General features: G+C 47.0%; 1 protein-coding gene across 3 annotated transcripts in view; it reads right to left on the reverse strand.

Annotated features, from left to right (window-relative positions):
- LOC115083635 (nucleoside diphosphate-linked moiety X motif 6-like) overlaps positions 1-23,995 on the reverse strand; it is a 157,611-nt gene that overhangs the window by 20,116 nt on the left and 113,500 nt on the right. For 2 of the 3 annotated variants that reach the window (XM_029587680.1, XM_029587609.1), the window contains exon 3: positions 22,066-22,121. The exons of the other annotated variant lie outside the window; for it this stretch is intronic. In XM_029587680.1, coding sequence (XP_029443540.1) covers positions 22,066-22,121 — 56 coding nt within the window. The remainder of the gene's footprint in view (positions 1-22,065; positions 22,122-23,995) is intronic. 3 annotated transcript variants of the gene reach the window in all.

Below are 23,995 nucleotides of genomic sequence, written 5' to 3' on the forward strand. Positions count from 1 at the left end.
AGGGGGTCTACCAAAACAGGAGCAAATTTTTTGTAGAAAACGGCAGTGAACCCATCCAGTCCCGGAGACTTGCCTACTTTTAGGGATTTGATCGCCCACAATACTTCCGCTGCCGTAATGTCGCGAGTCAAGAACTTTTGATCCTCAAGAGACACCTGTGGGAGCGGGATAGCCTGTAAATATTCCACTATTGCTTCCTGGCTAATGTTAGCGTTGGAGGCGTATAAATCAGAGTAGAATCGCAGAAAGCGCTGCCTAATAGCAGAAATAGAGGTAATAATATCTCCCCTATCGTCCTTCACCTTCACTATATGGCATTGAAGTTGCCTAGCCCTCAGTTTACGGGCTAGGTGTTTCCCCGCCTTGTTCCCCCCTTCATAAAAGAGTTGTTTTACCCGGGTTAACCGATAGGCTATCTGCGCCGCCTCTATGGACACCAGATGCTTACGCAGTTGGTCCATCTGGAGCAAGACGCGGGTATCCCCAGTTTGAGCGTGAATAATGCCCAATTGCTGGAGCCAGTGTATAGTCTCCAGCTTATCCTTCTGCTTTTGCTTCTTGAGAGAGGCTCCTCTAGCTATAAGTTTACCCCGTATCACAGCTTTGAGTCAGTCCCATAACGTAGTCGGGGCAATATCTGGGCTATCATTAATAAGTAAGTATTCCTGAAGATCGGAATACAGAAGAGCACAGAAGTCCTCGTCTTCCAACAAGCTATCATTTAGCTTCCAGTAGCATTGTCCGGGGTCCGTTGCCAATACAGTCAACTGTAAAGACACTGGACCATGGTCAGACCAGGTGGCAGCCCCGATAACAGGATGGGCGACCTGATTAGCGCATCCCTTATCAACCAGTAAGTAGTCAATTCTGGAATGCGTTTTATGGGCCCTGGAGTAAAAAGTATACTGTCTGTGCTTGGGATGCCAAACCCGCCACGTATCAATCAGACTATAGCGCCGTAAGAAACTATGGAAGCCCTGGCGCTCCCTCCGCTTGTTGGAAGTACGGCTATTAGAATTATCCAGTCTAGGGTTCGTAGTTAAATTAAAATCCCCTCCGATAAGAAGGTGGCCCTCTGCGCTCTGGTCAAGAAACTGGGACAAACGAGCCAGGAAAAGGTCCTGGGCTTCATTAGGAGCATAAACACTAAGTAATGAGTACTTGACTCCCGCAATGGTTACATTGACTAAAACATAGCATCCCTCTGGGTCTGAATAACAACCAAGAAGTTCATAATGCAGGTCCTTATGAATAAGGATTCCTACCCCCAAATATTTATGGGCCAATGGCCTCGCCGCCCAATATTGTCCCGGATAAGCGCTATGACGTAGTAAGCGTTCATAGCGCTTTTTCAGATGTGTTTCCTGTAAGAACGCTATCATAGTGTGGCGCTGAGTCAAATCTGAAAAAAGGGATTGGCGTTTTAAGGGGGTATTGAGTCCCTTAACATTTAAAGTTTGAATATGTATAGTCGTCATGAGGAAAACAGGTTAGCTATCTGAATGTAGTCAATCAAAAACTAAATAACAATAGTCCCCCGTCCTGTCCCTCAAACAAACATCTGGCAGTCCCCCAACCTGAAAACAAACAAAATGCATACCCACCTCTAGTCCCCCTCCCCGCGCCCCCACCCCCCGAGCGGTATGGTCCTCCGCGGAGGCCCACACCCTGTAAATCTGGGAGGATACACCCTGTAAATCTGGGAGGATTCCAGCAACAGCCGTCCCCCTCCAACAGCTTTAACCCTTTCAGTTAAACAACAGTAAACATTCCCGCACTCCCACTAAAAAAGCAAATTGGCGGTGAAACTTTTAAGGACCAACATTATAAAAATAGAAAGCAGGACATGCCAAAGTGAAACAGAGGATAAACATTCCATAAGTCCTGCAGCCGAACAGGGCTAGTGAGCTCCAGCAGAGTCTGTGTCCGCGCGACGCAGCACAAGAGAAGAGTAGCCACCCTTTCCAAACTCAGAGCAACCAGCAACTGGGGTGCAGACAAAGCTCAGCCCTGCGGGCCGTGGTCTGGGTGTCTCCGAAGCCTCTTATCCCCTCGGTTAACCCTTTGCCACCTGGGCGGGTCATCCTTGCGCACAGGTGGCTTAGGAGCCGCAGGCAGCTCCGCAAGCGCTCCAAAGCCCGCTGCCTGTAACACCTGCGAGGCCTCCATCGGGGTTTTCACGCGGTGCGCTTCTCCTTTTACTGAGAAAGACAACCCAAACGGAAATAGCCATCGGTAGCGGATTTCTTCCCTCCTCAAAAGCTCGGTAACAGGCTTAAAATCCCGCCTTTTTTTAATGGTCACCGGGGAGAGGTCTATGAAGATCATGACCTCATGGCCTTGCCATTGCCACTTGTTTTGTCGCCGGGCAATGCCTGCAATCTTCTCCTTTAAGACATAGTCCTGGAAGCAGGCAATGATGTCCTTAGGCAGGTTGTTAATCCTCGGGCCCAACACCCGGTGCGCCCGGACCAGCTGAACCTCCACTGCCTCATGTAAGGGCTGTTCTGGCTCTCCCGCAGTTAGAAGCATGGCACAAATCTGTTTCACTACAGCCCCACTGTCTGCGTAGTCCGCGAGTTCAGGCACGCCCCGAAAACGGAGGTTGTTCCGGCGGGACCTATTCTCCAGGTCCTTGACCTTTTCTTGTAAATGGTCCACTTCAGATTGGATAAGGGTAATGTTCTCGCGGTTTACCTTCACCTCCTCACTATTTGCCTCCGCTCTGGTCTCCACCTCGAACAGGCGCCTCCCGTTCTCGGCCAGGTCCCCTTTAATATCATCTATTGATGCACGCAGATCAGCAGTGTTAGCTGCTAGTTCGTGCTTAAGATCCGCGAACCATCGCTTCATGTCTGCCCGGGTAGGCAATTCGGAGGCATCCAGCGGGTCCTCAGCTATCTCCCCCGGTGATTCCTCCGCGTTCACGCTGCCGGCCGCCATGTTGTCACCCAGCGATTCCTCAGGCAGCGCTAGTTTGTGATAAGAATACTTTTTAAAATCGAGCGGTTTTTTCTGACTCGACATCAGAGAGATGCTGGGGTGCTCTGTGTGCAATTTGGTCCCGTTTTGGTGCCGTGGGAGTGCTCGATGTTATTAGATTCTGTGTCGGAGCAGAGGAGCCATGGATTCAGGCTGCTGTCTGCATGGATGACGTCACTTCCTCCTCATATTTGACATTTTTTTGTAGACAAACCCCCTAACATAGACATCTCTGTGCTGACAAATCCATCCACATGGATACCACCTGGTCCCCCAGATCCGATTATTTTCACATTCTATCAAACTACATTAAATCAACTTCGTAGACGATTTACTAGCCAACGGAAATACTATAATTTGACTAATGCAGAATTTAAAGCTCTCCAGGAATTACAAGAGAACTCTGATCTGATTATTAAGCCCGCTGATAAAGGGGGAAAAATAGTGTTGATGGATAGAACACTATACGAAAGAAGTTCAACGTCAATTACAAGACAATAAAGCTTACCTATTATTACAGAATGATCCCACCGAGGTCATTTTAGAAGAGATTGAGAAACTAGTCTCAGAAGGAGAAAAACAAGGTTTTTTAACCATAAAAGAAGCACGTTTTTTGATTAAAAAACATCCGATCGTGCCAGTGTTCTATCTGTTACCAAAAATCCACAAAAGGTTAGTGGACCCACCGGGAAGGCCCATTGTGTCAAGCAGAGGATCACTCTTGGAGCCACTCTCTAAATTTGTGGATCATTTTTTAGCACCTTGTGTACCAGTATTACCATCATACATTAAGGATTCGCAGCAAATGATTTGTTTCTTGGAGGAGATTCACTCTGACACAAGTAAATTGGAATTAGCTACCCTGGATGTGGAATCCCTGTACACGGTGATTCCACAAGAAGAGATGATAAACATTGCTCAATTACATTTTGAAACACGTCCTTGGCCCCAACACATACCATCTGATTTTTTGGTGTCCATTTTACGTATTGCCTTAACAAAAAACTTTTTTGCATATGAAAGATGTTACTATCAGCAAATATGCGGAACGGCAATGGGAGCCTCGATGGCCACGGACCCAGCGAATTTATATATGGGGGCTTTTGAACAGAAATGGATTACCGCTTCTCAACCTTATTTTACAGAGATCTTCACCTGGAAGCATTATATTGATGACATATTTATTTTATGGCAAGGGACTAAGGCCCAATTTACAGATTTTGTGCGATAGCTGAATAACTGCAATCCCTGCTTACGCTTCACGGCAGTTTTTCATTTTGAGACTAAATTTTCTGGCCATAACAATTCATAAGACCAAAGAAGGTTTTGAGACATCTTTATATCGGAAACCCGTGAGCAGTAATACCTTCTTGCATTTTACAAGTGCACATCCTCGAAGGCTAAAAGAAAATTTACCAACTAGTCAGTTTCTGAGAATTCGGAGATTATGTTCAACTAAAGCAGATTATCAAACACATGCGGCTGATTTAAGTGGCTATTTTTCAGAAAGAGGATATCCTCAACCTTGTGTTAGACATGCCTATCACAGAGCCAAATATGTTAATAGGGATTGGTTATTTTTGCCGCAAAAACAAGACCAGAATAATGAAATTTTGACATGTGTGATCCCGTTCACCCCAATGGCATCTGTGATAAAAGAAGCAATTTTTCAAAATTGCACATCCTCCAGAATTATGGTGAATTTGGTTCCGTTCCAAGGTTCACTTATACTAAAGGATCTAGCCTTAAGAACCAATTAGTTCATTCGGACTCGACACCTCCACAAATCAGACATGATTCAGGTAGACACCAAGCCTGTGGTAAATGCTCGGTATGCAGCATCATGATGGACACTACACAATTAACATTACTGAATCCCCCATTGACTATTGTTTTGAAACAGAACACTACTTGTATGTCTACAGGGGTGATCTACATAATTATCTGTCCATGTCATATGCTGTATGTGGGGAAAACTTTACGGCAATTAAAAGTGAGGATGATTGAACATCGTTCTAGCCTAGTGACTAAACGTCTGAATGCACCATTAGTTCCCCACTGTCTAGATAAAGAACATGGCTTTGACGATCTTAAAGTATGTGTAATACAACAAATATTGCCACATTGGCGTGGGGGCGATTTAAATAAAAAGCTTTTGCGAAGAGACCAGGAAGCCAAGAAATTGCCCCGTGAGTACTGTTGCTGGTGGCAGACCGGTGGCCTGTTGAGGCCGGAGCGTTACCCGAAGCTCAATGAGGCGCCGTGGACACGCCCCCGAGTGACATTATCGGAGGGCGTCGCCGGAGGAGCTTAAAAACTGCTCCCTTTGCTGCTTCCCCAGGAGACCAGGAAGCCAAGAAATTGCCCCGTGAGTACGGTTGCTGGTGGCAGACCGGTGGCCTGTTGAGGCCGGAGCGTTACCCGAAGCTCGACGGGGCGCCATGGACACGCCCCCGAATGACATCAACGGAGGGCGTCGCCGGAGGAGCTTAAAAACTGCCCCTGTGCGGCACGCGGCTTTGGTTTGGACAGTATTTGAAACCACTGGAACAGTTTGTTACAGATTTGCTTTCATCGGTAGTCTTCCCAGCTCCACCAGGGGGAAATGAATTTGGACATCCAATTCAGCTAAGTAATCCTTCATTTCTCCTATTATATTGTTTCTTAAAGAATGCCTCACTCAGCTCGTAAACGTAGAGCTCGAGAGAGGTTTGTAGAAGGAACCTTAGCTAGTCCGGTGTTGGGTCCAATGGATGCCCACATCAGAAGAGGGATCATGATACCGGGTGAAATATCGCTTGAGGGGACCCAGGAAGGCATGGTTTCCCCTCGTGATCTTGAAATCTCTTTGTCCCCGGATAATAGAGCACCCCCTGAGAACCCTGCGACTAATAGATTGGATTCATTTGGGGACATTACGCCGCCACCTGAGAAGAATGGCGGAATTAAAGATGACCCAGGGAAATCAATGAATCCTGTTGCAGGAGCAGCCAAGTCCTTTGGCATCTCGGAGGGAAGTGTTATAGAGGGTCAAGTACTGTCCCAAGACATTGATTATAGTTTTGATAAGTCACTTGGTGATGTGGTTGGGCTTCTCCCAATAGTAAGACCATCTGTAATTTCTCTGGAAGTTATATGGGAAACTTTAGTAGTTTTAGATATGAATGTTACCTTGCAACTGAAACCTGTTATAAAAAACATGGAAAATTTAGATTCTAAGTTGAAAAATGTAATGCTGGGAAAGAGAATGTTAAGAGAGATCAGGCTATAAATAAGGTTTCTGCTGAAGTAAAAAGATTAAGTGATCAGAATGTAATGATAATTAAAGAAAATCAATATCTTTCTAGGAAGCTAGAAAATATTGAAAACCAAGCACAAAGTAAGAACTTAAGGTTAATTAATTTCCCAAAGTTTCCAGCCCTATCGGCTAAAGAAATGTGGAGTAAATTTGCCTTAGAGTTTTTGAAAATTCCTCAACAAGCCTTGCCCCCTCTTACTCAGATTTATTATATTCCTTCTTGGAAAAATACATCTGAGAAAGGACAAGATTTTCATTCAATTACACCGTTAAATGTTACAGAAATTTTGGAATCCACAAATGTAGAAATGGCTCAGCCATCTACTTTGATCGTTTCTTTTTTATTAAACTCAGATAAAGAATGGGTTCAAAAGTTATTCTTCAGAAACATTAATGAAAAATGTTGTCAATTTAATGTAAGAATATTTCCAGATGTCACGAAAGAGACACAAAAGAGAAGGAAAGAATTTCTCCTTTTAAAACCTAAACTTTTGCAAATGGGGGCTCAGTATAAGCTAAAATTTCCATGTAAATGTTGTATTATCTATAAATCTGTTAAGTATTGTTTTTTTCAACCATCCCATCTGACTAAGTTTATTGCAGAAAAGAATATAGAATGTGGTCCAGAGGCAGTAAGCCCTCATTAATATAACAAAATTGCTCTACAAAATGGAAATTGATCCCTGTAATTGGATCAATTTCCACTTTGCCTAAATTTTCTTTGTGATTTTGCCTTTTGTTTCTGAAAGTTATCCTCCTATATTGAGGACTAGGAAATAATATATGGTTTAAATTGTGATTATTTTTAGTAATTGAAATATGGTATAGAAGCTTAATAACCATGTAATTTCTGTATCAAGGTATTCTTGATTGTATTGTTAAAATTTGATATAAATAAAAAATTAAAAAAAATAAAAATAAAAAGCTTTTGCAAGCTGAACAGAAATGGATATGTGCCTTAGATACACTGCAACCCAAGGGGTTGAACGCAGAACAAGAACTGAATGTTTTTCTTTGATATACCGTTGATGACTCTTGATGGAGAAAATGACGTCTCTGTTTTTGATTGGCTACTGGTTCTCTCTCTCTTTTTGATTGGTTACTGCCTCTTTTTAAGTTGACAACCTACGCTACAATGGTTGCTGCTTCCGTCCGGTTGGAAGTGAGTCGAGACGAGTACTGTCCAGGATGAAGGTTCGAGTGTGCTCTCCTACTACAAGATAAGTGATTAATGGTTTAGAGTATACATTTATTGAATTTTCTTGGATGCAGGATATTGGACAGTAAATAATAAGGATATTATGAGAAGATGTCCCTTTAAAAATTGACGGGAGAGGTTCAATTTTGTAAGCTCCTGAAGAAGCAGAAGCGAAACATCGGCCAGGTGTCGAGCTGACACTTTTCTGTCCATGGGATATATATAAATTTAAAATTCTTTAAAAAATGCAAAAATTTAAAAATGCAAAAATTTATAAAATTGAACATTATATAGGAATTTGGTTAAATTGAACTAGATCGTAAATGATGAGAAGGCCGGACGGCTCCCTTTAAAAAAACTGTGGGGTTGTGCGTCGTCAGGCTTGCCGATACGGTCGTTACCAAAAAATATATATATAATTTTTAAATGAGTTATGGTATACAGATCTTTGAGTAGCGGAGTACAAAGAAAATATATGTTTTGGTTTTTCCTTTTTTGGTGACATAAAGGGACGACAGGATCTGCTTTGTCCATATCAGGACAGGAAGGAGAAAGGGCTGCAAGCTGTAATCCCGTCAGAAAGATTCCAAAGCTCATGGTTACTAAGGTGAGAGCACCTCACTTTCCCATACTGGCCCATTGGACCTGCGCGCTGTCCTGTACTGTCATAGGAAATGCAATAGAGAAATCAGAACTAAAAATCCCAGCATGCAATGGGAGTAAAACCAGGACTGGATCAAAGTGTCCTGAAAATCTCTAGCCAGTTGGCAACCTTCGGAATTTCCGAGCCTTTCAGTGTGCAGGGAGTGGCCCTGTAAGTTCTCTTCCAAGTATCTTCTACAGGTTTATTTTGTTACTTCTCGGAAGAAGAAAGAAAGGGTGGCAGAGCGCCTTGGAGGGTGCTGAGAGAGGAAAAGCAGCTTTACTCGGAGGGCTGAAACGATGGCACATGTTATCAGTACAAACACTTTCAGCTACAACATTAACAGCATCAACAAGCAAACTGGACCAAGCGTTGGAGGGAAAAGTACTGTGGCTGCAACAATTTTACAGATAGGTGCCAACCCAGATCACAGTATTTGGGGTGAGGAAAGAATGTGCTTGAAATGTGCCACTGGATTGTCAACAGATGCAATGGGAGGGGTTTTTGCCTCCCTCAGGATTATGACAATGTGACCCAAAGCATTCAGATGAAGTCTGGACTCGATGGCCCTGTGCTGGTTAATGGGCACTGGCAAGAGTAAGAATCACAGAAATGGCCCAGCTCTTTCTACTGATACCAGTCCATGACTGTGTTTGCAGAGAATGAATGAGCTCAAGATACACAGAACTGTAAAAAAAAAAAAAAAGAGAGAGAGACATGTCAACCATAAATGTACTTCCAATTACACAGAAGATTCTCCCAGTGCTGACAACAGACCTCTGGGAATATCCTACTGTCAGATTTTATTGCTGTACCTTTGATAGAAGTATTTAAGAATTAAATGGTCTGCCTGGGATTGAATGGGATGGCTTGGGAAGCTGGGGTAAGTTCCCCTTCCAGGTGTGTTCAGTGTTAATTTTCAGTACAAAAAGGTTCAGTGGTATGCAGAAATGCAAGGGAGCTGTATATGATTGGGGGCTGAGATCCTGATCTCCACCAAGCAGGAAAGAAACCTTGGGCTGCTTACATCTGATAGTCTCAAGGTGGCAGAATAGTGAGTCAAGGCGGTGGCTAGAGCCAGAGGTGCCCAGGGAGAGGCAATAACCACTCCCCAGGACATGGTGGCATTTGTTGCCTGTTCTAGAGGCTATACCGATTAGAGGTGGGCCAGAGAAGGGCTACCAACACAGCTCCAAATGTGCACACGCTGGCGGATATGATAAGACATTCAAATACCTCAAAGCTCTCTACAATGTATAAAAAGATTCTTTTTCAGCACAAAGCAACTCCAATAACAAGAAAACACGATAGGAGGCACCAAGTCAGTAGAATCAGGAATAACATCAGAAAGTATTTCTACAGAGAACAGGGAGCAGAAATGGATGCAAAGGACACCCTTCCGGGGAGCTGGTGGAGATAAAAACCGTAACATACTTGAGGAAAGCTTGGAATAAGCACAGAGGATGTAAAGAACTGAAGGGAAACCCAGAGATCAACTGAAGTCTCCAGCATTGCATGGGGAAGTAAATTTCACATACTTGATGGTCCTTATCTGCCTCATATTGCACAGTTCTATAAAATCTGATGAGAACATCTTTTTCACAGGGTCCCTGGCAGCCCAAGCCTGCTAGAAAGGTGCAACCATGCCTACATGGTAATTTGGGGCACTAGTGTGCAGCAGAAAACAAGCCCTCAAGTTTCCCTCCCTTCCCATGCAAACTGCTCTTCTCTAGGTGAACAAGTCTGGTGCACGTGAAAGATTGTGTCTGGAACTGGGTACAGGGACCTGATGGCCTCGGGAATGTGACAGCGACAGGCAGCCATGGCTGGGAGGAAGCTGAGCTGGGAACGGTCCATGGGAGCTGGCTTCATAGAGAGAGGGAGCTATACTCAATTTAGTGCTCGCTAATGGGGATAATGTCTCTGATGTCCAGGTGGGAGCCCACCTCAGCACCAGTGATCATCATATGGTATGGTTTCATATCACACAAAGGATACATAGAAGAAGCACAAAGACCCGAGTTTTGAAGTTCAAAAACACGGACTTTGATGAAACGGGGAAATATCTGGTGGAAGAACGAGAGAGATGTGGATCAACAGTAGACCAAACTAAAAGGAGCAATTACCAAGGCTACTAATCTATATGTTAGAAAAGTAAAGAAAAGCAAAAGAAAAATGAAACCTATCTGGTTCTCAAAGGAGGTAGCTGACAAAATAAAAGCTAAAAGAACAGCCTTCAAGAAATATAAAGGATCCCAAAGGGAGGAGCACAAAGAAGAATATCTGGTAGTACTGAGGGAGACGAAAAAAGTAATCAAGACGGCAAAAAGTCAAGGGGAAGAAAGGATTGCCAAAGAGGTAAAGCGAGGTGACAAAACATTTTTCAGATACATCCATGAAAGGAGAAAAGTCCAAAGTGGTATAGTGAGACTGAAAGGTGGAAAAGATCAATGTGGGAGAGAGACAAAGAAATGGCAGAAATATTAAACGAATACTTCAGTTCTGTGTTCACTAAAGAGGACCCTGGAGAAGGACCGTCGCTAGTTAACAAGAAACTGGAGGGGAGTGGAGTAGATGTAACTCCATTTACAGTAGAGAATGTATGGGAAGAGCTTGGGAAACTGAAAGTGGACAAAGCCATGGGGCCTGATGAGGTTCATCCCAGGATACTCAGGGAGCTCAGAGATGTGCTGGCGGGTCCACTGTGTGACCTGTTCAATAGATCCTTAGAAACGGGAGTGGTGCCGAGTGACTGGAGAAGAGCGGTGGTGGTCCCGCTTCACAAGAGTGGGAGCAGAGAGGAGGCTGGAAACTACAGGCTGGTTAGCATCACCTCGGTGGTGGGAAAAGTAATGGAGTTGCTGCTGAAAGAAAGAATAGTGAACTATCTACAGTCGGGAGAATTGCTGGACCAGAGGCAGCATGGATTCACCAGGGGAAGATCCTGTCGACAAATCTGATTGACTTTTTTGATTGGATGACTAGGGAATTGGATCGAGGAAGAGCGCTCGATGTTATCTACTTGGATTTCAGCAAAGCTTTTGATACGGTCCCGCACAGGAGACTGGTGAATAAAATGAGAAGCTTAGGAGTGGGTGCCGAGGTGGTGGCCTGGATTGCAAACTGATTGACAGACAGAAGACAATGTGTGATGGTAAATGGAACCTACTCTGAAGAGAGAGCGGTGTTAAGCGGAGTGCCACAAGGATCGGTGTTGGGACCGGTCCTGTTCAATATCTATGTGAGCTACATAGCGGACAAGATAGAAGGTAAGGTTTGTCTTTTTGCGGATGACACTAAGATCTGCAACAGAGTGGACACGCCGAAAGGAGTGGAGAGAATGAGATGGGATTTAAGGAAGCTGGAAGAGTGGTCGAAGATATGGCAACTGAGATTTAATGCCAAGAAGTGCAGAATCATGTATATGGGGTGTGGTAATCCGAAAGAACTGTATTCAATGGGGGGTGAAAGGCTGATGGGCACGGAGCAGGAGAGAGACCTTGGGGTGATTGTGTCTAACGATCTGAAGTCGGAGAAAGAATGTGACAAGGCGATAGCTAAAGCCAAAAGAATGCTGGGCTGCTTAGAGAGAGGAATATCGAGTAAGAAAAGGGAAGTGATTTTCTCACAGGACAAGCAGGATGGTTGTCCTCACAAATGGGTGACATCGAGGATGGAGCCCACCACGGAAAACTTCTGTCAAAGTTTAATAGAACTTTGACTGGCCCCTACTGGGCATGCCCAGCAAGGCACTGACCCTGCAGCCAGCAGGGGTCTCCCTTCAGTCTTCTTTTTTCCGCGCAGCAGTTGCCACGCGGTGAAAGGAGCTCTCTAACCACGTTCCTGACAGGAATTTGGAAATTAATTTCCTAAGAAAATTTGCCCCTCAGGGGTCTCCCTTCGACAAATTTTTTAGTCATCTTACGGAACCCGGTAAGTTTTTTGCCTTCTTCCATCGACTGCCGTCGAATTTGGCCCTCGAGGCCTGTTGGCACTTACCGATCCCCAGCCTAAATTTTGGCTTCCAGCCATGGCAACGGGGTTCCGTCGTTGTCCGGATTGTACCCGGACTATGTCCATCACAGACCCCCACAGGGTTTGTGTAATGTGTTTGGGTAGTGAGCATGATGTCCTGACTTGCACCAAATGTGCCTTAATGACACCCAAGGGTCGCAAAGCCAGGATGGAGAAGATGGGGCTCCTCTTCCATGCACCCACCCCAACGCCATCGATAGCATCGACGTCATCGGAACCGGCACTGTCGAAGTTGTACCATCATCGTCAACCCTCCGGTGACCGTCCGCCATCGATCGCTTCTCGGCCGTCGACTCCCGTCCCTTCCCCGGATGGGCGAGGGAATCGGAAGGAAAAGCACCGCCATCGACGGCACAAGTCTCGGCCTGTCGAGGATCCACAGCCATCGACCTCTGCTCAAGCCGAGCCACCGACGAAGAAGCCGCGAACAGACCGGACGCCCTCCACGTCTCGTTCGCCGGCATCGAGGAAACCCTCACCCTCTCGGGGTGTGGGGGCCGTGATCCCACCGGTTACGGTGGTCCCTCCGGCCCTGCCTCAGCCTCCCTCTCCCGTCGAGCCGGGTATGGTTACCCCTGGTCTCCGGGCAGAACTGGACCGGCTGGTCCAGGAGGCCATCGAGAAAGCGATGAAGAAATTACAACCTCCATCGGTACCGTCTCCGGCACCGGTTCCAGTGCCGCCCCCGGCACCGACGCCGGCACCGGCTTCGCCACCGAGGAGAGAACCGACCACCGAGCCGTTGATACAAGCGCTAGCACCGCTACTGAGCCGCATGGAGGCACTCATGACGGCCCTTCCATCGGTGATTCCAGTGCCATCGACAACACCACCGTCTCCGACTGGTTTCTCATCGGCAGGAGAAACACCGTTTCGAATTCCCCCTTCTGGGGTAGTTCCATCGGTACCTTCTGGTATATCTCCACCGATTTATCCTTCGGCTCCATCGATTCCGCGCCAGGCACCGATTCCATCGGCAGCACCGAAGCCATCGATGCCATTTCTGGTTCCACCTACCGCACCGATTCCACCTCGGTTTCCATCGATGCCTTCAGAGCCTCAGCCAGGTCCATCAGGGCTACAAGCCCCACATGATCCCTACGATACCTGGGGTGATGATGATGATACCTCTTCTGACACAGATTTGCCTTCGCCACCATCTCCTACAGAGAGTAGAAAAAGATCTCCTCCTGAGGATCTATCTTTCATTAATTTTGTGAAAGAGATGTCAGAAGTTGTACCTTTTCAACTACAATCTGAAGCTGATGACAGACACCAGATGATGGAACTACTTCAATTTCTGGATGCTCCAAAAATCATCGCTTCCATCCCTATACACCAGGTGTTTTTGGATCTGCTCAAGAAAAACTGGGAATCTCCTTCATCGGTGTCACCAGTTAACAAGAAAGCTGACTCCACATACCTTGTCCAGTCAGCACCAGGTTTCCAAAAACCTCAACTGGATCATCGCTCTGTTGTGGTTGAGTCCGCGCAGAAGAAGGCCAAGCGTCTTAAGCCGCACTCTTCTACCCCACCTACCAGGGACAACAAATTCCTGGATAGTGTGGGACGGAAAGTGTATCATGGAGCTATGTTGATTTCACGCATAGCTTCATATCAACTTTACATGACTCAATACAACAGAGCCATCCTTAAGCAGATGCAAGACTATGCTGACACGTTGCCGGACCAATACCAACCGCAGCTTCAAGCCCTTCTTCACAAAGGATTTGAGGCAGGGAAGCACGAGATTAGGACTGCCTACGACATTTTCGATGCTTCCACGAAGGTTTCAGCCACAGCCATCTCAGCCAGACGTTGGGCTTGGTTAAAGTCATCCAACCTTCGCCCAGAGGTCCAAGATCGTCTTGCTGATTTGCCCTGCTTAGGCGACAATTTGTTTGGAGAGCAAATTCAACAGATTGTGGCGGAGTTAAAAGACCACCATGAGACGTTGAAACAACTCTCATCTGTCCCACCTGAGGTGACCTCCAAGCAACCGCAAAAGAAGGACTCTAAGAAGTCGTTCTTTCGACCACGCCGCTACTACCCTCCGTCAACTAGGGCTCGTCCTGCACGGTCCTCTAACAGGCCTCAGCCTCGTCAGCCGAGAAAGCAAAGACCTACTGTAGCCCCACCTCCTGGGCCTGTGGCGGGCCTTTGACTTCCCTGTATTGAGCACATGCCAACTCCCTCTTCCACACATCCCTGTGGGAGGTCGGCTGTACCACTTCTTACCCCGTTGGAAACAGATTACCTCAGATCAGTGGGTGCTAGCAATTATCGCACAGGGTTACCACCTCAACTTCATAACACTTCCGCCAGACTCCCCGCCCCTTCAGGCATGGAGTCTAACCAGCCATTTGACTCAATTACATCAAGAAGTATCCCTTCTTCTACAATCAAATGCTATAGAACCCGTCCCTCCTTGTCAACAAGGGAAAGGATTCTATTCCAGATACTTCCTAATACCAAAGAAATCAGGGGGGTTACGTCCAATTCTGGACCTTCGGGCCCTCAACAAGTATCTGCAAAAACTCCTCGGCTGCAGCCTACTCCACAGGGCCCCCCTGATCTGGTAGGATCAGTGTCGGGGGCTTCCCAGGTACCTATCCGGGTACGTCCTGCCCCGGGAGGAACGGGTGCAGCTTCCGCCTTGGGGGGAGATCCTCCGGGTTTGCCGGATCCTGCGCTACCGGACGCTCAGTCAGAGGGAGATGATCCGCGAGTGCTCCGCATTTTCCAGAGAGAGGAGTTGGATGACCTCATACCCCAGATTCTCCTGGAGCTAGATCTCGACCCGCCGCCGGATCCACCAGCACCCGTTGCCCCTGCGGTCACTACGTCTTCCAAGAAAGGGGACCCGGTGCTCGCTGCCCTCTGGCCGAGGTCCAGAGCCTTCCCAATGCACGACTCCTTCTTGCAGCTTCTGACCAGGGAGTGGGACACCCCTGAGGCATCTTTAAAGGTCAGTCGAGCCATGGAGAAGTTGTATGCACTTCCGGAGGATTTTCTCGAGCTCATTAAGGTCCCAAGGGTGGACTCGGCGGTATCGGCGGTCACTAAGAGGACTACGATTCCGGTCACAGGTGGAGCGGCGTTGCGCGACACTCAGGATCACAAGTTGGAGATTTTTCTCAAACGGGTCTTTGAGGTCTCCGCTCTGGGTATGCGAGCGGTCATGTGCAGCTCGCTCGCACAACGGGCCAGTCTTCGCTGGGTACAGCAACTTCTCACTTCTCAGGATCTTCCGCCCGAAGAGACCGCCCAGGCGGATCGTCTAGAGTCCGCCATAGCGTACGGGGCGGATGTTCTGTACGATCTCTTCCGAGTTCTGGCAAGGTCCATGGTTTCCGTGGAAGCGGCCCAGCGGCTCTTGTAGCTCCATAACTGGGCGGCAGATGCCTCTTCCAAGTCAAGCTTAGGTTCTCTGCCCTTCCGGGGCAAGTTCCTTTTCGGAGAGGATCTGGATCAGATCATCAAGTCCCTGGGAGAGAACACGGTCCACCGCCTGCCTGAGGATAGACAACGTCCATCCCGGTACTTTGCTTCTGCTCGGACACGGGCCAGAGCGCAGCGGTGCTATAGGAGTTACAGGCAGGCTGGGCCTCGGACACCCTCCGCCAGATCCCAATCCTGGCCGCGGTCCTTTCGTGGGCGTAGGCCCACACGCGATGGTTCGGGACAGGGGAATCCCCCACCCAAGCCCTCCCAATGATGCCAGAGTCGCCCACTCCTCAATCCCCAGGATAGGGGGTCGCCTTGCGGATTTCTACAAGGAGTGGGTGCGTATCACCGCAGACCAGTGGGTCCTAGACACCATAAAGAAAGGATACGCTTTGGAGTTTGTCCGCCTTCCGAGGGACAGGTTCCTCTTTTCCCCCTGCGGGTCGGATCTCAAGAGGACAGCGGTGCAGCAAACTCTGGACCGGTTGCAGACGTTAGGAGCCATTTCACCCGTCCCCTTCGGCGAGGTGGGCTTGGGCCATTATTCCATCTACTTCGTCGTACCCAAAAAGGACGGTTCCTTTCGGCCCATTCTGGATCTAAAGGAGGTCAACAAGTCTCTACGTGTTCTTCGATTCCGTATGGAGATGCTACGCTCCGTGATCGCAGCAGTACATCAGGGGGAGTTCCTTGCCTCTCTAGATCTGTCAGAGGCTTACCTGCACATTCCCATCCTCCCAGCTCACCGGCGCTTCCTCCGCTTCAAGATCCTGGACCAACACTTTCAGTTCAAGGCACTCCCTTTCGGGTTGGCGACCGCTCCTCGCACCTTCACCAAGATCATGGTAGTAGTGGCGGTGACCCTAAGGAAGGAGGGCATCCTTGTTCACCCTTATCTGGACGATTGGTTGATTCGCGCAAAGTCTTTCGTCCAAGGACAGTCCTCAGTAGCCAGGGTCGTCCAGGTTCTCCGTTCCCTGGGCTGGGTGGTGAACTTCTCCAAGAGCTCCCTCGTGCCCTCGCAACGCTTGGACATCTTGGGGGCGAGCTTCGACACGCGTCAGGGCAAGGTGTTCTTACGCCTGGACAAGGCTCAATCCTTGCCGGAACACATACGACGGTTTTCTGCGTTGCCAGAACCCACCTCCTGGGACTATCTTCAGCTGTTGGGCGTGATTTATTTATTTATTTATTTATTTTAAGTTTTTCTATACCGGCATTCGCGAAAAATATCGCATCATGTCGGTTTACAATTAACAAGTGGATAGGGAACAAAAGGCAAAAAAGGCAAAAAAAAACAACATTGATATTAGTAATAATAATAATAATAATAGTAGTAAAAAAAACACATTAAACAAGAGAAGGCTAAGGAATGCAGTTACAATAAAACAAGGGAGTAATATAACTTGGATCAGAGAAAAGAAGCGGGGGTTTAATAGAGAGAACGTATATGTCAGTCCATGTGCTTATAGCATTGTTGAATTGCCCTTATGAGGTAGGGATATTAATTACCATGATTTAAGGCAAAGTCTGAGCGACTAGTTAATAATGGAGTAGGTTCAGGTTGGTTCCGGAAAGGCTTTCATGAATAGCCACGTTTTAAGTCTTTTCCTAAATGTGGGGAGGCAGGGTTCCTGTCGCAAATCTGGTGGGATGGAATTCCACAGTGTTGGTCCTGCAGTGGAGAAAGCCCTGTCTCTGGCGGTTATGTGCTTCATGGATTTGGAGTGTGGTACTTGTAGGGTCTCTCTGTAGGACTCTCTGATTGGTCTTTTGGACGTGAATTTTTTGAGAGGAATTTGAAGGTTGAGCTGAGAGTGTTGATGTATAGCTTTGTAAATAGTGGTTATGGACTTATATATGATTCTGTAGTGAATTGGCAGCCAGTGTAGGTCTTTGAGAATTGGTGATATGTGGTCTCTTCTCTGTGTGTTAGTTAGTATTCTCGCAGCCGTGTTTTGGACCATCTGAAGGGGTTTAGTGTGAGATGATGGAAGATCTAATAGCAAAGAGTTGCAGTAATCTAGTTTAGCAAATATTATTGATTGTAGAATAGCTCTGTAGTCATGAAAATGGAAGAGTGGTCTTATTCTTTTTAAGACTTGGAGTTTATAGAAGCAGTCCTTAGTGGTTTGATTTATGAATGCTTTTAGGTTTAACTTGTTATCCATGATAGCTCCCAAGTTTCTTACTTGTGGAGTTTGTAAATTGGATGGATGATTTGTGTCGATGTTACTGTTTTCAGATGAAATTAGGAGGAGTTCGCTTTTTGAGGAGTTTAGTATTAGATTAAGGTTTGAGAGGAGTCCATCAATTTTTTTAAGACAGGTATCCCAGAACTCTAGAGTTTTGGTGTAGGATTCTTTGACGGGGATGACTATCTGGACGTCATCTGCATACAGAAAGTGTTTAAGGTTTAAGTTAGTTAGCAGTTGGCAAAGAGGGAGCAGGTAGATATTAAAGAGCGTTGGTGAAAGGGAGGAGCCCTGTGGAACTCCCGTAGACGAAGAGTAGTGTTTAGATTCTTTGTTGTGAATTTTGACTTTGTATTTTCTGTTCCCTAAGAACGATTTGAACCATGATAGTGCTGTTCCTGTTATTCCGATGTTTGCTAATTGAATTAGTAAGGTAGAGTGGTTAACTGTGATGGCCTCCACCATCGATCTGGTACCCTGGGCATTTGCGCATCTGCGTCCCCTACAGGTGGCTCTCCTTTCCTGATGGAAACCAGTCTCACAGGATTATCAGGTGATTCTACCCCTACGCAGGCTGCCAGGGACAGTCTGATTTGGTGGTTGAACCCATCGCACCTGGCTTGAGGCGTCTCCCTAGAGGTGCCCAATTGGGTGGTAGTGACCACCGATGCCAGCCTCGTCGGTTGGGGAGCCGTCTGCGACCGAAGCGCCACGCAGGGGACGTGGTCGGCGGTAGAAGCAAAGTGGCCAATCAACGGCCTGGAAACCAGGGCGGTTCGTCTGGCACTCCAACATTTTCTTCCGCTGGTGCAGAACCGAGAGGTCAGGATTCTCTCAGACAACGCCACCACCATGGCATACATCAACCGGCAAGGAGGTACGAGGAGCCAGCACGTATCGATCGAGGTGGCAATCCTGATGGAGTGGGCAGAAATTCATCTTGCCCGCCTCGCAGCGTCACACATCGCCGGGGTGGACAACATTCAGACGGACTATTTGAGTCGCCAACAGCTGAATCCCGGGGAATGGTCCCTCTCAGACGAAGCGATGCAACTTATTGTCTGCCAATGGGGCGTGCCACATGTGGACCTGATGGCGACCTCACTCAACGCCAAGGCCCCCCACTTCTTCAGTCGCAGGAGAGAGCGCGGCACGGAAGGGGTGGATGCCCTAGTCCTCCCGTGGCCTCCACATCTGCTGCTCTATGCCTTTCCTCCCTGGCCCCTGGTGGGAAGGATCCTCCGCAGAATAGAAAGCCACCAGGGACTCGTGATCCTCGTCGCCCCAGAGTGGCCCCGTCGCCCCTGGTTTGCAGATCTTCAACTGGCGATAGACGGGCCGATTCGACTGGCAGATCTTCCTCGTCTTCTACACCAGGGCCCGGTATTTTTCGAGCAGGCAGAACTCTTCTGTCTTGCGCCATGGCTTTTGAACGGCGTTGCCTCAGGCACAGAGGCTACCCGGAGGCGGTAATTTCGACTCTGCTGCAGGCCCGGAAGACGTCCATGTCGGTAGCTTACGTCCGAGTTTGGAGGGTCTTCGAGATATGGTGTTACAGTCATAGCGCTCGGACCACTAGGGCGACAGTACCTCAGATCCTACAGTTTCTTCAGGAGGCCTTGGAAAAGGGGCTCTCCTATAATTCGCTTCGAGTTCAGGTGGCTGCCCTAAATTCTTTAGTACAGGAGGGCGGTCCCCTCCTGCACCAACCGGACATCGCACAATTCCTCAAGGGTGTCAAACACTTGCGACCTCCGGTGAGGGATCCTTGTCCCTCCTGGAGTCTCAACTTAGTGCTTCGTTCCCTGTCAGGGGCGCCTTTTGAACCGCTCTTAAGACGGTGTTCCTCGTGGCCATCTGTTCCGCACGACGCATTTCGGAGCTGCAAGCATTGTCCTGTAGAGAGCCTTATCTGCAGCTCACGGACTCAGGGATGTACCTCCGCACGGTCCTTTCGTTTCTCCCGAAGGTGGTATCGTCTTTCCACTTGAATCAGACGGTAGAACTTCCGTCCTTTTCCACCAACGAACCACGGTCCCTTCGTCTCTTGGATGTCAAGCGCACATTGATTCACTACCTGGAGGCTACTAATGATTTCAGAGTCTCCGACCATCTGTTCATGCTCTGGTCGGGTCCGAAGAAAGGTTCACCGGCCTCGAAGACTACGATTGCACAATGGCTAAAGGACGCCATTTCCTCAGCTTACATCGGAGCGGGACGGGCTCCTCCTAGCGGAGTTATCGCTCACTCTACCCGCTCGCAGGCAGCTTCCTGGGCGGAGGTGCGCTCCGTTTCCTCTCAGGAAATCTGTCGAGCGGCAACATGGAAATCGCTGCACACTTTCTCGAGACATTATCGGTTACACCTGGCGTCGTCAGCCTCGGGACACTTTGGCGACCAGGTTCTCCGAGCAGGACTCTCAGGGTCCCACCCGATTTAGGGAAGCTTGGGTACATCCCACCGTCTGGACTGATCCTGGTACGTACAGGGAAAAGAAAATTATTCCTTACCTGCTAATTTTCGTTCCTGTAGTACCATGGATCAGTCCAGACGCCCACCATTCGGGTTCTCTCTCTTTGGCTGACTATTTTATGTTTCCGTGTTTCATGCTACATTCACAGCTCCCTACAAGTTGGCTTTTTGCCAAGAGTTAGCAGTTCATGTTACTTCTTTCGTTTGTGTTCATGGTTAAATAAACTTAAAACAGACTGTACTCTGTTTTATTCGAGCTTTGATATACTTATACTGAGCTCCTGCAGAGGGTGTGTTCGCCTATAGGGTGACGTTCCTCGAAGTCTGTTCTGACTCCATCTGCTGGACGGGGGACATAACCCACCGTCTGGACTGATCCATGGTACTACAGGAACGAAAATTAGCAGGTAAGGAATAATTTTCTTTTCTCACCCTTATACATAAGTCATTAAATAACCAAGATATGCATTGGTTCGCTGAATTTTTTACATTCCATACATCAAACAAACCAATTAGAAAAATGCACCAGGCTAAACTAGCTACTCTAACGCTTAAACAAATAAAATATGTCTCAACGAGAGAACGAACATTCTCGATAGCTGGAATCAACCTGTGGAATAAAATACCCACAGATCTGCGCCAGGAACCCTGCCACAAGAAATTTAAACAGAACCTAAAAACATGGCTGTTTAAACAAGCCTACAATTTGTGAACACTTCCTTTCAGATTATTATATTTAATATAACATTTATATAATAATATCTATTCATACCAATCAGTTATTATTCAATATCGCTAAGCACACCTTTTGTGACCTATATACTTGCAATTTTCTTATTATTGTAATTATCTGTCAATTAATTCTGACCTTCAAGAAAACTACATCTGCTTTTGTTCTATATTCCCAAATTGTAAATATTTGTACTGTTAATATTGTACTATTACTCTTGATCCTCCGGCCCCATGCGCCCCTGCTGAATTTAGTTTATTTTAATTATTTAGTTTATTTTAATTATTTATAGTTTTAATGTTGATCAGACATGTATCATTATATAATTATTTTGGATTGTAAAGCTTCTTGCTAATTTAATGTTCATTGTAAACCGAGGTGATGTTTGCTAATGAGCCGCGGTATATAAAAACCCTTAAATAAATAAATAAATAAATAAATAACATCAAGCTGTCCTGTGAGAACACCTGTTACAGGTAAGCAACATTTGCTAAATGATGGCAAAGACCAAAATGGCCCATCCAGTCTGCCCAGTTGTGATTGGTCCTCTTGCAGACGATGTGCATAGAAACTTCCCAAATGCAACTCAACACCAGCTGCCCCCTAGGGCCTTCCACCCGATCTCTCAATCGTCCTTTCGTATTGTCCCAAGAGTAAGGCAGAGAGGAGTAGCTGGGAGCATCACTTTGTCTATGTTTTCTGTTACAGTGGGAATGAAGGATGCATTACGAGTGCCACAGAAATGGACCGGGTGCTGACTGTGAGATAATGGCTCTTTTGTTAAGCCGTCTTTTATAGCTGTAGGACAGCTGCCAGATCGAAGTAAATGCACCACACCAGCTCTGTTTCTCATTTATGAACTGTGAAACAAAAAACAGCGAACGCTAAACGGCAAGGCAGAAAATCCAGTTGCAGTGCTGCTCTTCAGAAATATTCAGGCTGCAGTGGGGCTTGAACATTATACCAGGTTTGAATGCTTTTCACCTTATTGTTTGGGCTTTATTAATTTTCCTAATGGCTAACGAATATTGTAAGGAGGTAAGATGAGCCCCGTGATAAACTTACTCTGTTTCTGTCTTGGACGACCAGCACTCTCCCGGTATCCTCATCTAACACTGCACCTGCAGGGGAGGAAAAGAATGGGCTGGTTATTCAGGAAGAGGTAACGCCATCCGCTGCGACGAAAAAACATGGCTCAAGTTGGAAACTGCTCTCCTCCGCCTAGGCCTCAAGGCACCCCCAGGGCCCGTGCATTCGTTCTCCTAATGTACGGGTGCCATTTTATCCCCGCTCGGCCGAACACGCGAATGGCAGGCGCGCGATCTGCGGGCAAGTTTTAGCATATGTGTGCTTTGGTGGCCGATTTCTGAAAGGAAAATGGCTGCGCTGTACTTCTGAGAAAACTGCCCATATCTATTCCACACAATGCCCGTTAGTCGGACACATGCCTTAGAGCTGCCACCCTCCCTCAGTTTACGAAAAAGACCTTTTGGCCAAACAGCACCATTTTTCTACCTTCTCTGTACCAGAAATCCCCATACTGTGATGCACTGGGATACGGGCTCCAGGTCTCTTTTATGCTCTCCACAGAACTGGCAGTGAGAAGTATGCCTGAACAGAAAACCAACATGGAGAAGGAAATCCCCAGAAGCCTCTGCGTGTCTTTGGCCTGCCTGGGCTGAATGGACTCTGAGTGACTTACAGAATGTCCCTGGATATCTGTGGAGGCACCAGACAGGTGATGTCTATTCATAGAGTCACCACAGGGGAGCTTCAGGCACCATTCTCAGGAGTTTGTAATCCACACAGTTACAGACGTGTTGATTGCCTTGTCCAGTAACAGTTTAACAGAACAAAGAGAGCCATGGGAAATGGGCTACACATCCTGGGAAGCCAATCAGGGATAGTTAGGGATTATCTAATCATGCATTTGACATCAGCATCTCCCGAGAACACTTATATTGATTAATAAAAATACATTATACTTTTACTGAGTCTAAGTGTTCTTGTGTCCCTGGCCATAAGCATAGAGAAAGCTTTACAGCAGACACTGACAGCTATACAATTTGACATCATCTTTTGCAAAAAAAAAAAAAAAAAAGATTTCAAAATGCTTAACAGTAACTTACAGCCAACACCCTGGTTTCCTGCGGTGCCTAGGGGGATAGAAAAATGATGCTAAGGTAAAATACTGGGTTAGAAGCTGACCTCCTTAAGGGGAGGACAAAGTGGGCAATTTCTCTGTGCCCCACACTTTTGGGGGTTCTGACCCATGGTAGACCCTCCCCCCCGGCACTGTCATTTCCTGATGGCAGCACAACTTCTGCCTGACATCACTACCTTGCTGCCAGAGCACGGGTCTCAGGGTTCCCCCGCTCCTATCGATTCACCTCCATTCCCTGCTCCATGGCTGAATGAAGGAGATCAAAGGGAAATGGTAAATGGTGTTCATTGCAAGGAAAGGGCGGATATCAGTGGAAATCCTCAGGATCCTCCGCATCTTTACATCTGTATACAATTATACAGCCATGCTCAAGCTATATTCTGATCAAATAGAGATCCTATGGATTGTCCTCTGTAACTGAGGGAGTTTCTTATTCCCCCGGACCTCGTGTGCAGAGTCTGGGGTTTATTATACATGCTTCCCTAAGTATGGATCTCCAGATCAGAGCGCTTCACCAAAAGCTGTTATAGGAAAATTGGTTCTTACCTGCTAATTTTTGTTCCTTGAATACCACAGATCAGTCCAGATAAGTGGGTTCTGCATCCCTACCTGCAGATAGAGGCAGAGAATAAACAACTTTTGAGGCGCTGCTACATAACTGAGAGTGCCAGCTGCAGTCCCTCAGTACTGACCTGAACCCAAGCCAAAGAAGAACAAAATCTCAACCCAAATCAAACTTCCTCACCTAGTGCGAACAGAGAACCCAGTGTTGGAGGCCCCCTGAACTGGACCATCACAACGAACAAAAGAATCAAACCCCTCAGTCCTATA

The sequence above is a fragment of the Rhinatrema bivittatum genome, chromosome 1 (assembly GCF_901001135.1).
Source record: "Rhinatrema bivittatum chromosome 1, aRhiBiv1.1, whole genome shotgun sequence".
Classification (NCBI taxonomy): domain Eukaryota; kingdom Metazoa; phylum Chordata; class Amphibia; order Gymnophiona; family Rhinatrematidae; genus Rhinatrema; species Rhinatrema bivittatum.